The sequence below is a fragment of the Apus apus genome, chromosome 13, assembly GCF_020740795.1.
Source record: "Apus apus isolate bApuApu2 chromosome 13, bApuApu2.pri.cur, whole genome shotgun sequence".
NCBI classification, from domain to species: Eukaryota; Metazoa; Chordata; class Aves; order Apodiformes; family Apodidae; genus Apus; species Apus apus.
Genome location: NC_067294.1, coordinates 955,614 through 967,786, shown reverse-complemented (window position 1 = coordinate 967,786; position 12,173 = coordinate 955,614). Strand labels below are relative to the sequence as shown.

Genomic DNA, 12,173 nt, shown 5'->3' with positions numbered 1-12,173 from the left:
TACCCATAGTGAGCAGCATCCACATAGTAAATTACTCCCTGTACATTAGGAAAGTTGTGTTGCATCTGTGCTCTAATTCTGTAATAGAGAATGAGATTCTTTGCTCTGCTCTATCTGGGCTTACCTAGACAGAAATATTTTAGTGTCCTGGGGAAAATCAGGGATATATTTAAGGCAAAAGCCGTGGCTGGAGCTCACGTGATATTCTGTTCAAGCACCATCCCAGCCCATTTGCTGAGGCCAGAGTGCTGAAGACACAGGAACCCCCCCTCCCTTGCAGTTTCTTGTCTCCTCACGGCCCCTGCCCACTGCTAGGGCTCTTCACTCCCACCCAAAGCAGTTTTGCTCCTGGGGGCTCTCCTCGGTGGCTGCAGGTGGCATTGTCCCTCTGGGCAGGTGCCTTTGGGGATAGAAGAGCCCCAAGACTTGGGTGCAAGAGGGTGTAGGTATGGAAAAAGTGGTTGGGACAAGTGAAACCTGGAGATGGTAAACATTTTAATCTAGGAACCAGAACACCATGGCTCTTAAAACTAGTTAGTTTTCTGTGATTTCAGTTCTTTTTAACTGCTATATTACTATGTAGTATTTTCCTCAGCTGACATAGTCAGTAGAGATGGAATTTGCCACACTGGTGGGGACTGGTATCTCCCAAAGCCTGGAGATGTTTGGACTTAACCCACTTCTCCCTTTGTGTACCTTTCTCACTGGTCACTGCCAGTTGTGGTTTTGCAGAGAAAATGGCCATTGTGCCATGGATGGGGCTGCAGTGGGAGAGGAGGCACAAAGAGGAACCTAAGCCCTGCAGAAGAAGACTTGTTTTTAAACATTTGATGCCAGACAAGGTGGGAAGAGTAGACCTGGGCAGTCATGGGACACGGGTAGCTCTGGAATTCTGACTCGCCACCACTGTGGGAGGTACGGGGAATATTCCTCTGCCTGCAGAGGCATAACCCTGGTTCCTGTAAAATCAGCGTATTTTCAGTGTTTTTTGATTGAATAAAGAAAGAGTGTAAGTCATTTGAGGACTGATCAGGTTTCTGGTTTCACAGAAATAAGATTGCAGTGTTTGCTTTCCTGCCGGGAGCGTTTGCAAATGTTTTCTCTCTGAGGCCAGGCCGGGACGTGCAGGGTTATGAGGCAATGGAGTTAACCATGTTCTCTCAAACTTCAAAGGGATTTTAGCCCAAATCTGAAGGAAGTTTTGAGCCCTTTTTTTTATCCCGAGTGCTCTCCTTAGATCAGCCCTGCAGCACCCGCTGGTATTTGGAACCAGGGTGCAGCTCACCTGGTCCTTCTGGTGGTTTCTCTGTGTGATCTGACACTGGGAGGAAGGGACATGCAGGATTCCCAGCAGTGAGCAGGAGGCAGCATTTCAGCTTTCTCAACTCCTGAGCATACTGGTTATGTTGAAGTAAAAACAAACTACGGGCCTTGCTCTCTCCCCAGCACAATTTCTGCATTGTCAGCACACAAACAGCTCCACCGTGATCCTTCTCCTGTAGTAACCTGCCTTTTCCTTCTCTCCTCAAGTTCATCCATCCCAGGAGCCTGGCTGGCTGGAAGGGACCCTCAATGGAAAGACAGGATTAATCCCTGAGAACTACGTGGAGTTCCTATAACTCCGGGCATCAGGAGTGCCACTGCTGAGCCTTCCATGGTATCCATGGCAGCTGCTGCGGGGCCCTGCAGACCCTTCTGCTCTTTGCCACCGCGCGGCGCAGGGTGAGACCTTCCCGACCCCGCTGAGATGAACATTCCTGTGGATAAAACAGTGTCCATGTCCTGCAGCGCGGGCTGGGGCTGGAGGGAGGGGTCCTGGGGAGAGGACCTGGCCCCCCAGCCCCAGGCAGGGGCAGGCAGTGCCCACAGCCTCCTCCCAGCAATCCCAACAAACCAGCCCCAGTTCCACGGGGGATGAACCTGCAAACCAGCACCAGAGCCACCCAGCCCGATGTTCCCACTATGAGACTGCTCACCAGCTGCAGAGAGCACCAGTGGGGGCTGAGGGACCCCCACCCTTGGGGCTGTGCCCCCTGCAGCTGTGGGAGCCCCCTGGGCTCTCGCAGGCGAGAGCAAGCGCAGCCTGGGCTCTGCGGGGGGTACAGACCCACTGGGGCTGGGGGCTCCACAGGCTGGAGGGGGAATGCTATGGACCAAGCATCTCAAACATTTTGTTGTTGTTCTTCTGGTTTTGTTTTTTGGGGTTTTTTTAAAGATTTAAGATTTTTGCGAGGTAACGCATCTGTGATCTGTGCAGCCTGCGCTTCCTTCCTGGAGGGCAAGGAGCAGCTCCAGGTAGATACCCCTCCTTTGGTTCCACGGGCTGTTTTGTACCTCCATTTCCCAATGCACATTGCACAGGGAAACCCGTGCTTTTGCCAGTGCCCAGGCTGCTGATGTGCCATTTTGGAGCTCTGTTTGCCACTCTCCACCATTGCTGTTTTAGGTGGTCTCCTTGCTTGAAGCCTGGCGTGTAGTCTGTCCGTGCCAAGTCTGTGCAGTACTGGTTGTGCAAGGTAAATTATTTCCACACTCACAGGACATTGATTGTTGGTGTGGCCAACCTACAGTCTCCACAAAACAAAGAGGAGCCCTTTGGCTCCACCACCCCTCTGTTCCTGCTGTGGAGAGGATGCCTGTGCCTCCCTGGACACGTGGCGAGTGGTTGGCAGAGCATGTTTGCAAATCCACTCACCACTTTGGGTCAGTTTTTAAGGGAGAGGGTGAGAGAAGGATCCCTGTGGGACTGCAGAGCCAGGCTGGCCAGGTGGCATGTCAAGAGCTGGAATGATTATATTTTGTAACAGAAAATCATGAACGAAACCTCAGCCTGTTGGCAGAGAGACTCTGTTGTGCAGAAGCGCCGCTGCTGGGCGATGGATGTCCTGTCTTTTTGTAATAATTTTAAAGACTGAGTGACTGAATTGCTGTATGTCACTTTTTATTTTTGAAAGAATTAATGTATAAATAGAGTATGTTAAAATATTATGAGGGAAAGATCTATATTTGATATTCTTAGAACACTTGTAACGTGAGGAGCGAAAGACATTTGAAACTGGCTGCAGAAAAGCTCTTGCAAACACATTCGCATCCACAACCACCTTCTGGGCCTGGGGCTGCCTTCTCATTCGCTTCGTGGTGTCACTTGGAAGTGAGAGAATCTGAGATTTCAGACCTCTTTACGTTGCTTTCGCAGTAATTAAACTTCCTGGACCTTTGTCTTGGGGGAAAAAAAAAAAAAAAGAGGAAAAAGTCGATCTTTTTCTTCCTGCTTTGCAGGGCGGGTGGGACACAGCTCATCTCCCTGGGGTTGTGAGGGACACACCGGCCCCTCTGGGGACACACATCACTCAGCTGGTGCTGTTAGGGCAGGGGTGAAGCCTCCACACTATCCTGGGTTTTCTGCTTTAAGATGTTGGATTAAGAGAGCTGAGGGATAACAGCCAGTGTTCCATGGGCAAGTTGCTGGTTCATGTTCATCCTTGGATGTAACAGTGACCATTTGTACTGTTTGTGGGTTTTCCTGATGCAGAGCCTCAGGCTGGGCTTCATCCAGCCCAGCAGCTGCTGTTGTGCTGCTGGTGCTGGGACCTTGAGGGGCTGCTTGGAGCTGGTCTGGCACTGCACAGCTTGGGACCCCATGCCAGGGGTGTGGGAGAAGGATGGGAAGGACTGATGGGAAAGAAAAAAAAAAAAAGGCTTAATATTTGATCTGTTTGCACTATTTGCTTGGGTTTGGAAGTGTCCCACCCCAAGCTGCTCCTCCAGTGAGGTCTCTTCTGCCCTGGTGGGACTCTGCTGGAGCTCGTGGCTTTCAGCTTAGATGGGAGTTCCCATCACAGCCATCTGTCTCAAACATGACTCAGCTTCTGAAGAGAAAGCATGCTGTGGAGAAATGAGAATTTCAAACACCTCAGAAACACCTTAAAAGGCATATTTAAGGGATACGAAACTTAGGGACCTCTTCAGTAACACTGCTCAGGCACTAGCCCTGGCTGCTCATGCCAGCAGGCTGCTGCCAGCCCCTGTCCCCACAGAACTTCTCCGTGCACTGTCCCCTTTGGCTCTTCAGATGCTCAAGTTGCTCTGAGACAGGAGTAAATTTCTTTTTCTAGGCAATTGGGAGCTTTTGGATACACTACCTAGAGAGCAATTGGAATCCAAAGTCCCACACAAACATATTTACAAGATGTCTTCTGGAGGGAAGGAAAATAAAGGATAAGTAGAAATTACTGCTCTTACAGGAGAGCTAGTGGAATTTTTTTTTTAATTAAAACTTTCCAAAAAGAAATATTTGGCTGAAACTCTTACTAAATGTTCCCATTTTGGGCCAGCTTTAATACTGGAGTAAACATTGGCTTATTCCAAGAGAAATTAAAGATTGAAAATATTATTTTAAACTAGCTTGACATGGCATTTGATGCTTAATATTAAAGTCATCAGTCAAAATTACAAGAAAGCAGGAATACTCAGACTTGCCAATAAGGAAAGTCTCTCCCATAATCCCTGTCCCCTCATTTTGGGCATTAGAGGGGGAAAAAAAAAAAAAAAAAAGACACTGAGACACTGTGCAATAGTGTCTGTTGAAATAGATGTCAGACGAGTCTTGAGGTGCAGTCCTGCCTTGTTTCAAGTCCATGGCACACATCCCAAGAGAGCTGACTGCCTCCAGGCCACCATGCACCAGCCTTGGTCCTCACGTCCTGGCACCAACACGTGTGGCATTTCTGAAGTCCCCACAGGTCTGAGCTCGAGCTGCTGGTCCTTATCTCTTTACCAATTCTGCAGGGTTTCTCAGCAGGCAGTGCAGCACCTTGGAAGGTTTGGGAGCACCCAGGCTGCTGCCAGCCCTCCTGTCACACCTCCTGGTGCCCTTCTGGGGGCTTGGGGTGGGGTTGCTTGGATTGGGTTGGGGATGGGTTTGGGTCAGCTTGCCTACATATTTCGAGCAGGCTGTTACTCAGTAAGAGCAACAATTTCAGTCTCTGGCCATGAATTTTTCAGATTCCTATCTGGTTCCGCAGTCAGACAGAACATCCTCCTGGTAATTGCCTTGTCTCGAGAAGATTTCTGTGTTGGGTGGCCTGAGTAGCAGCCCAGCCCATTGCAGCTCGTTCCAGCCGTGCTCCGCGGCTCTGGCTGAGCCGGTGGCTGCTGGACACGCGGGGCGCGGACGCCGAGCGAGGCTTCCTGCTGCAGATGGGCTCCTGCTGGTCCCTTGTGTGCTTCTGCAGGCTCAGGCTGAGCAGCATCGTGTGCTGGATGGATGTCAACAGGTATCAAACTGCCCCAGCTCCTCTGGGCACTGCAGGATGGGACCTTCCCACCCCAACGCGGGGTTGGGGTGTCCAGCTGCAGCGGGGCCGCCTTCCCTCGGGAGCAGCTGCTCCCTGACCCTGACACACAAGACCCGTGGTGCTGATTTCAGGCTCTGCTGCCACTTCGTGTGTTACACTGCAGCTGAAGCACTGGCATATTCCCTCCAAGAAGGATGTTGCTTATTTTAATTTCATGTCTGCTGGCACCAGAGATGAGGGGTGGCCGTGGGATGGGAGGGGGATGCTGCCCAGAGCCCCCCAGGGCTGTCACCCCTGCACCCCGCAGCCAGCTGATGGCTCTGTTCAAATGCTAGAGAGGATTTGTGCTGATTATCTGAGAGATTTCACAGCAGAAAGCCAAACAGCTTCAATTTCCCTGAGGTGCCTCTAAGAGCCTTTACTTCTGGGCATGGTCTGTCATGAGACCCAGCACAGCTCCCTCTGCTCCCCAGCACTGTGAGCATGCCAGGCAGGCTTGGAAAGGCTGTCTGAGTTAGAGTTACTGCTTTGGGAGCAGGAGAGAGGAATAAGGGGGGGAAACACCTCAAAAGCTAATTTTTTTTCTTGCCCCAAAGCACTCTTGGAAAAGCTCTTTTCCTCTTTGCAGTTTGACAGTGACTCATCTGTCCTATAGTGACATCATTTATATTCTATTCAGCCTTAAAGTGCATCTGTCCTGAAAAAGAAGAGGGCCTCTGCCCCAGCCTTTGGGGACACCCGCCCCCATTCCCTGCTCCTTACCAGGCTTTGGTGTCATCTCCAGCAATGGCTGCAATAGCACAGAACTCGTGGTTCCTGAGCTCTCTGGAGCAGCCGCAGTAAATCACAGCCAGCCTGGAACAGCCCTTGGTAAAAAAACCCGGGCTCAGAACTGCCCTCCCGGCCAGGGGCTGCGTGTGCCCGGGCTGCTGGGCACAGGGACAGGGACCCACAGGAAAGCAAACCTGTGATTCTGCTCAAAACAAGGACACTTTATTTCCCTGGAAGCAGGCGCAGCCTTGATCACACACAGTCTTTTTTTTCCACTGCCTGAGAAGGCATTTTCTCCACAATTCTGAGGCTGTTTCACAAGCTTTGCTGGGCACCAGCAGGTCCCTGCCCCCCCCAGGCCTGCAGAGCCACCCCCAGAGCTCTGACCCTTTGGCCAGACATCCATGTCCAGGGGCTGCCCCATGGACCTGGGATGTGAGACCCCCAACCCCACCAACCCCCGTTTTTTTTTCAGCTGTTTTGTTTTCAGCAGCATGTCAACACTGTCGCTGGCTTTGGAGACAGGGATGGAGGTAAGCAAGAAACGTGATGCCAGGCTGAAAAAAAGGGTGTTTGTGTAGCTTGCAATCCATGTCAGTGGGTCAGGGAGGGCCATGCATGGTGGCTCCAGAAGGGATTAAAAGGGAGCAGGGGTGGGAAGGGGTGCTGAGCACCCTTGGGGCTGCTGGCACCACCCAAGGGCTGGGTGCCTTGTCCCTGCTGAGCTGGGGGCAGCTCTGCTGTCTGTGGGCAAGGACATCAGCATCCTCCAGCCTCCCTCTGGCAAGACTTTAGAATTTTATTTTAATAGTTGTTTATATTTAATGGTCAAGCGAGCCTGATGTCTCACGTCACCGCGCTCAGGCTGGAGGACACGCTCTAAAAAAAGCATTTTTTTGCGCTGCAGTAGTGACATCCCATAGACCCACGTGTCAAAACAGGAGCCTGGGCCCTGGGGTGGGCTGCAGGGCTCTGGGGGTGCTTGGCCCCCCATCCCTGCTGGGGCCAGGCTGGGGGGAGCGGGGCTGTTCCCCCTCCATGTCAGGGGAACTGGCAGCGCCCGAGGCAGCCGGGCCATTCCTGACAGATGATGGCACTTGGCAGGAGGTGCTGGCTGTGGCCGTGCCCTTCCTTTGCTCAGTTTAGGAGCTTATCACTGCTGGGACACTGCTCACTTGCTTTCCTCCAGAAATACCAGCTCCCCCAGTTTTTGCAGCCCACAAACCCAGGCGAGACGCCGGCGCGGCGGCGGTGAAAGGCCGTGCGCCCATCAGCAGCCTCCGAGGAAGCTGCTCGAACCTCCCCACCCAGACTAGTGACATCCAGCGTGGGCTGAAGTCAGGCTGCTGAAATCCAGCATGGACTGAAGTCAGACTGGTAAAACCCAGCATGGATCAAAGCCAGGCTGGTAAAATCCAGCATGGATTGAAGTCAGGCTGGTCTGGAGCAGGGGCACGTTACCTGCGCAAAGTAAGGAGGCCCCGGTGCTGAAGGGACACGTTCTGCTTAGCAAGTGCACAGCATTTTAATTATTCTAATGAACCAGAAACCTCAAAGCAATTATAGATTGCACATTTGGGCTAATTTAAATTTTTAGCTTTTGGGAAATACAGTTTAAAAGCATGTTTTTTAAGGAATAGCCATTTAAAGTTCTATTCTCTGGGTGAGGAGCTGATTGTTTGAAGACAGCATGGTGAAGCAGCTTGTAATTTAGCACAACTGTCTGACAGCTCCTGAGGTAGCACCTAGCTATTACTGATTGTAAATCCTCCCTGCTGGTAATGAAGCTTATTCTTGCTTCTAAACCTCAGACAAAGGGGTCTAGAAAATCACACCTGGGCTCTAAAACTCACTGACGCACTCAGGAAGGGGGAAAAAAAGCCCCAGCAGCCAAGGGCCCTGGAAATCTGCCATGGGGCTCAAATTAGATGGGGAAAGCAGGAAGATAGTCTGGAACTGGGAGCACTGGTGGAGTTTAAATCCCTTTCCATATGGATATTCTCAGTGCCTGCCAACGTGTGGCCCATGGTCCTGGGAGCCCCCTGAAATACCCCCTGGCTCTGTGAGACCTTTGCATCCTGCCTGCTGTGCCCCCTCCCCACTTTCCACCAGGGTCCAGCTGGTTACCCTAGACAATTAGCTAAATTAGCTAATTAAACCTGCAAATTGAGCAGGGCATTAGTTAGCAACCACATGTGAGTTAAGAATAGAGTAGAAACACTGGGCAGTGAAAAGGTGCCAGGAATGATCCTGGAATGGCTGATCCCAGCATTCATTCCTGATGACATCCTGCTCAGGGATGTGGGGAGAGGTGCCCTGACTGCCCTGGGGCTGGCGTGGCTTCTGAACCCATGGAAAAGGGGCTTCCACGGTAAGAACTGAGCATTCCCTGTATTGGTTCCCATCTCAGCCACCTTCCTCATGCAAGGACCTTCCCCCACTTTTATCCCATTGCTGTTCAGTTTCCAGTGTGTGGTACCTGCCTCCTAAACTTCTCATGTTTATTGATTGTTTTAACTCGATGTGCTTTAAAATGATTTGTATCTGTTTGATGCTCCAGTCTCCAGGTTATGTCACTTAGAAGAGTTCAGTTCCTGGAATGTACTGGCCGGGGTGTCTGTCTGTGGCTGTGGTAGTGCCAGGAAGCAGAAAGCAATTGGAAGCAGGGTTTCCTATTGACCTAAGGAAAAAGTTGTTGGGAGCAGTGGGAATGGAACACAAGCTGCTGGAGCCTTGCATCAACACGAGTCCTTATTTCTGGTCAGTGGGATAGCACTGGCAACCTCTCTGGCTGCTTTCTGCCCTTCAGCCAGCAAAGAGCTTTATCTCAACCTCTGTGTGCCACTTCCAGGGCTCACTGGGGCCAGCCCGGAGGGGCCGGGGCTGCCGTGGCCCCCGGCGTGGCCAGCCAGGACCCGCTGCTGCAGCAAGCGGTTGTGGTTTGGGGCTTTAACTCGTCTTTCCAGCCGCTGTTGGAGCAGCTCTTGTGCAAACAGGCTCATTCCCGTGTTGTTTACCTCTAGCTTAATCCAGAGGGAGAGCTCCCGTGCTGGGCGGCAGCCAGGGCTGGGCTGCCTGTGCCTGCTGGAGCTGTGGTGGCCTCTCTGCTTGCCTTTCGGTGGCTCCTCCGATCAGTTCTGCAGGTATTATGCATGTACCTTTCTAGAGTTTATTAATTTTGCTGCGTCATAATCTGTAATATTCCAGGGACTGGGAAGTGGCCTGCACCTGCCTGTGCTTTATTTATTTATTTATTTATTTGGTTGTTATTGTTGGGCTTTATTTTGTTGTTTGTTTGTTTAAGAGTTGTTGCTGTGTGTTGGCCTGGCACCTGAAATGCCTGCTCCTTTGAACCCACCCCAGGGGTGGCCCTCCAGCCACAATAAGGGGAGCTACTTACACCACAAGCTCATCATCACTCCCCTGTTTATTATTTATTTCCCCAGCAACAATGATATATTTAGACCAACAGCTTTGAGCTTTTTCAAACCCATTATGCTCAGCAAATCCTGGTGCCTCCCTCAACCCCCCCTCCCAGCCCTCAGAGGGGGTGGGCAAGAGGCCTGACCTCCACCTGGGGAGAAGCATCTCCCCAAAAGGAGGAGGAAGTGAAAGCAATGTCCAATGTGTTTCTTTTGGTTTGCCAAGTGTTGGTTTGGTTGTGTTTTTGGTGTGTTTTGGTGTTTTTTCTTGTATTTATTTTTATTTCTTGTTGGTAATTGCTTTGGTTTGAGCCTTGTAGGAAGGTATATTTTTGTTTGCTGTTTGTAGTAGCAACAGGAGCAGTCCTGCTGCAGCTCGGCTAGGGAGGTACTGCCTGCAAGCCAACATGGGGAAAGGAAAAAGATAAGGGTGTGAAGGAAATGAAGAATTTAAAAATGCTGTTGTTTTAATTTAGGATTGGATCTCCCAGGAGTACAGCTGTGGCTGCAGTGGGGCTGGTGGCCGAGGCAGGCACCCCAGGGAGTGTGGGCTCAGCAGATATTTAGGCAGATAATATTTCTTAATAGCTTATTGGACAAGCTTGGCAGCCTCTGCTTTTCCAAGTTCATTGCTGTATCACTGCCCTCATCCCTTTCTGTATCTGTCTGTCTATCGTCTATCATCTGTCTACCATCTATCTAGCCATCCAATAATCTATTTGTCCATCTATTTGCCTATCTGTCATCTATTTGTATGTCTATCTATCTAATTTTCTGTTGTCTATCTCTATGTACACACACACACACCTGTGATGAGACACAAACACACACACACACACACATTTGTGGTTCCTGCCCTGTGATCACAAGGCTGCCCAGCCTGGCTCCATCCTCACCCCCCTTGCCCTGCCCAGGCACCAGCTGAGCAGAGTGGTCTTGTCACCATTGTTTCTTAAGTTGTTCCCAGCTGAAGGCAAAGGGACAGGGCAGTTTCCTGCCCCTAGTGGGCTGGGAAGTGCTGTGAGCTGGGAAGTGCTGTGATTTGGGTGCAACATGGCTTGGAGAGACAGAAAAAGATGGGGGGGGGAAAAGGGAGTAAGAAAAAAAAGAGAGAAAGGAGAATTAAAAAAGGCTTGAAAAGAGTTCAGGAACATTGCCCTGGCCCTGCTGGGACCCCTCCAGGCAGGGTCATGGGGGTTGCAGAGCTGGCCTGGCTCCCTGTCCCTCACTGGGTGGGATTGTGCTGCATCCCGGTGGGACAGGAGGGGCCGCGGGGGCCCAACAGCACCCGCTGCCCAGGCTGCTCGCACTCCTCTGCTTCAAGCAAAGAAGCATCCCACTCGAGCCAGACCCAAAAACCTCCCAGCAAGTGTTAGGAATGGAAAAGAAAAAGTGCCTGGGCTCTCGGAGCCGGCAGCGGGAGCGGGGGGTGTTGGGCTGGGGGCTGCAGGGCCCCTCTCAGCCCCGTGCCCCCCGCGCTGCTCCCAGCAGGGAGCACGTCAAGCAGGAAGTGCAGCCCCCTGTCCTGCTGCATTAGCAACGCAATTAGAGGCCGTATCAGATGCTGCATCAGCATTTTCCCCTCGACCTTTTCATGTGGTTTGGTCTTGAATCAACAGGGCCTATAATTAGAAGGATTCCACTTACTTGTTATTTTTTAAATTTAAAGTTCTCTGTTGAGATCTCAGAGAATATCCTTGATTATGCCTTGGGGCTGTGCCAAGCCCATGTCTTGACTGAGGGTGTTTACTGCCACCCCACTCCTCCAGCTCCCCTGCAGGACACCCCCAGGATGAGGGGCAGCCCCTCTGAGGGAGGCAGCTGCACAGTTTTGGATTTCTGGATTTGAAAGGGTTGGGATCCCACGGGCGGCACTGCAGCCCCTGGGGAGTGCTAGGTACCAAAGCCAGGCCCCACCAGGAGCTTAGCAAGAGCAGCAGGAGCTTCTTGGAGCTGCTGTGGGATCAGCAACCATGCAGCCAAGGAGCCTCCTTACTGTGAACAGCCAGAGGTGGCTCTGGGTAGCAGGACGCTCTGTGTGCCCAGAGCACAACAAACTGACAGGAGGGGATGGATAAGGATAAACCAGCATGTTGGGGGCACCAAGTCAGGCTTGAACTGCCAGAGCGTCAATGGCAAAACTGTAAAAAATGGCATTTAATGGCATCTTTCCAAACCAGTGTGAAATGCCATCAATGTATTGGAAGCGTGTGGACAAAACAAACAATCCCAACTTTCAAGCTCCTGCTGGGTTTAATTCCATTTCCTGGAGGATGAAGCCAGATCCCAAGAAAAGGTTGCAAAACAAGAGGGGGCTGCCCATCTGCTGGCAGCTCAGAACCCCCCACCCTGAACCCACCCCCAGGGCAGGACAGCACCCCAGGGATGGCATCTATCTCCTTAAAGCATCTTATCATAGTGCTTGCAAATAAATGTAGGCATCTTAAGCCCTGTTCCTGTAGCACATCTGAGCCCAAGCTCCAGCCACCTGGCTTGGGCAGTGCCAGGCTGGACTTTACGTAAGACTTTAATTGCAAACAATTCAAAGAAATCATTCCCTCCTGGGAAGCTGACATTTTGTGTTGCTATTAAATGGTATTTTATTATAGCATGAATCTGGCACTGCTGCTCAGTGGGGGTGAAGGCGTGAGCTATGTTAAGGGGGGAAAAAAAAAATCATCAG

The 12,173-nt window shown here is 51.4% G+C and overlaps 1 protein-coding gene across 4 annotated transcripts in view; it reads left to right on the top strand.

Moving 5' to 3' along the window:
• ARHGAP26 (Rho GTPase activating protein 26) overlaps nt 1-3,005 on the top strand; it is a 126,725-nt gene extending 123,720 nt beyond the window's left edge. For all 4 annotated transcript variants that reach the window (XM_051631055.1, XM_051631053.1, XM_051631052.1 and 1 more), the window contains one exon: nt 1,531-3,005. In XM_051631055.1, the coding sequence (XP_051487015.1) occupies nt 1,531-1,590 (60 nt within the window). In that variant the 3' untranslated portion in view covers nt 1,591-3,005. The remainder of the gene's footprint in view (nt 1-1,530) is intronic.
• Nucleotides 3,006-12,173: the final 9,168 nt, after the last annotated feature.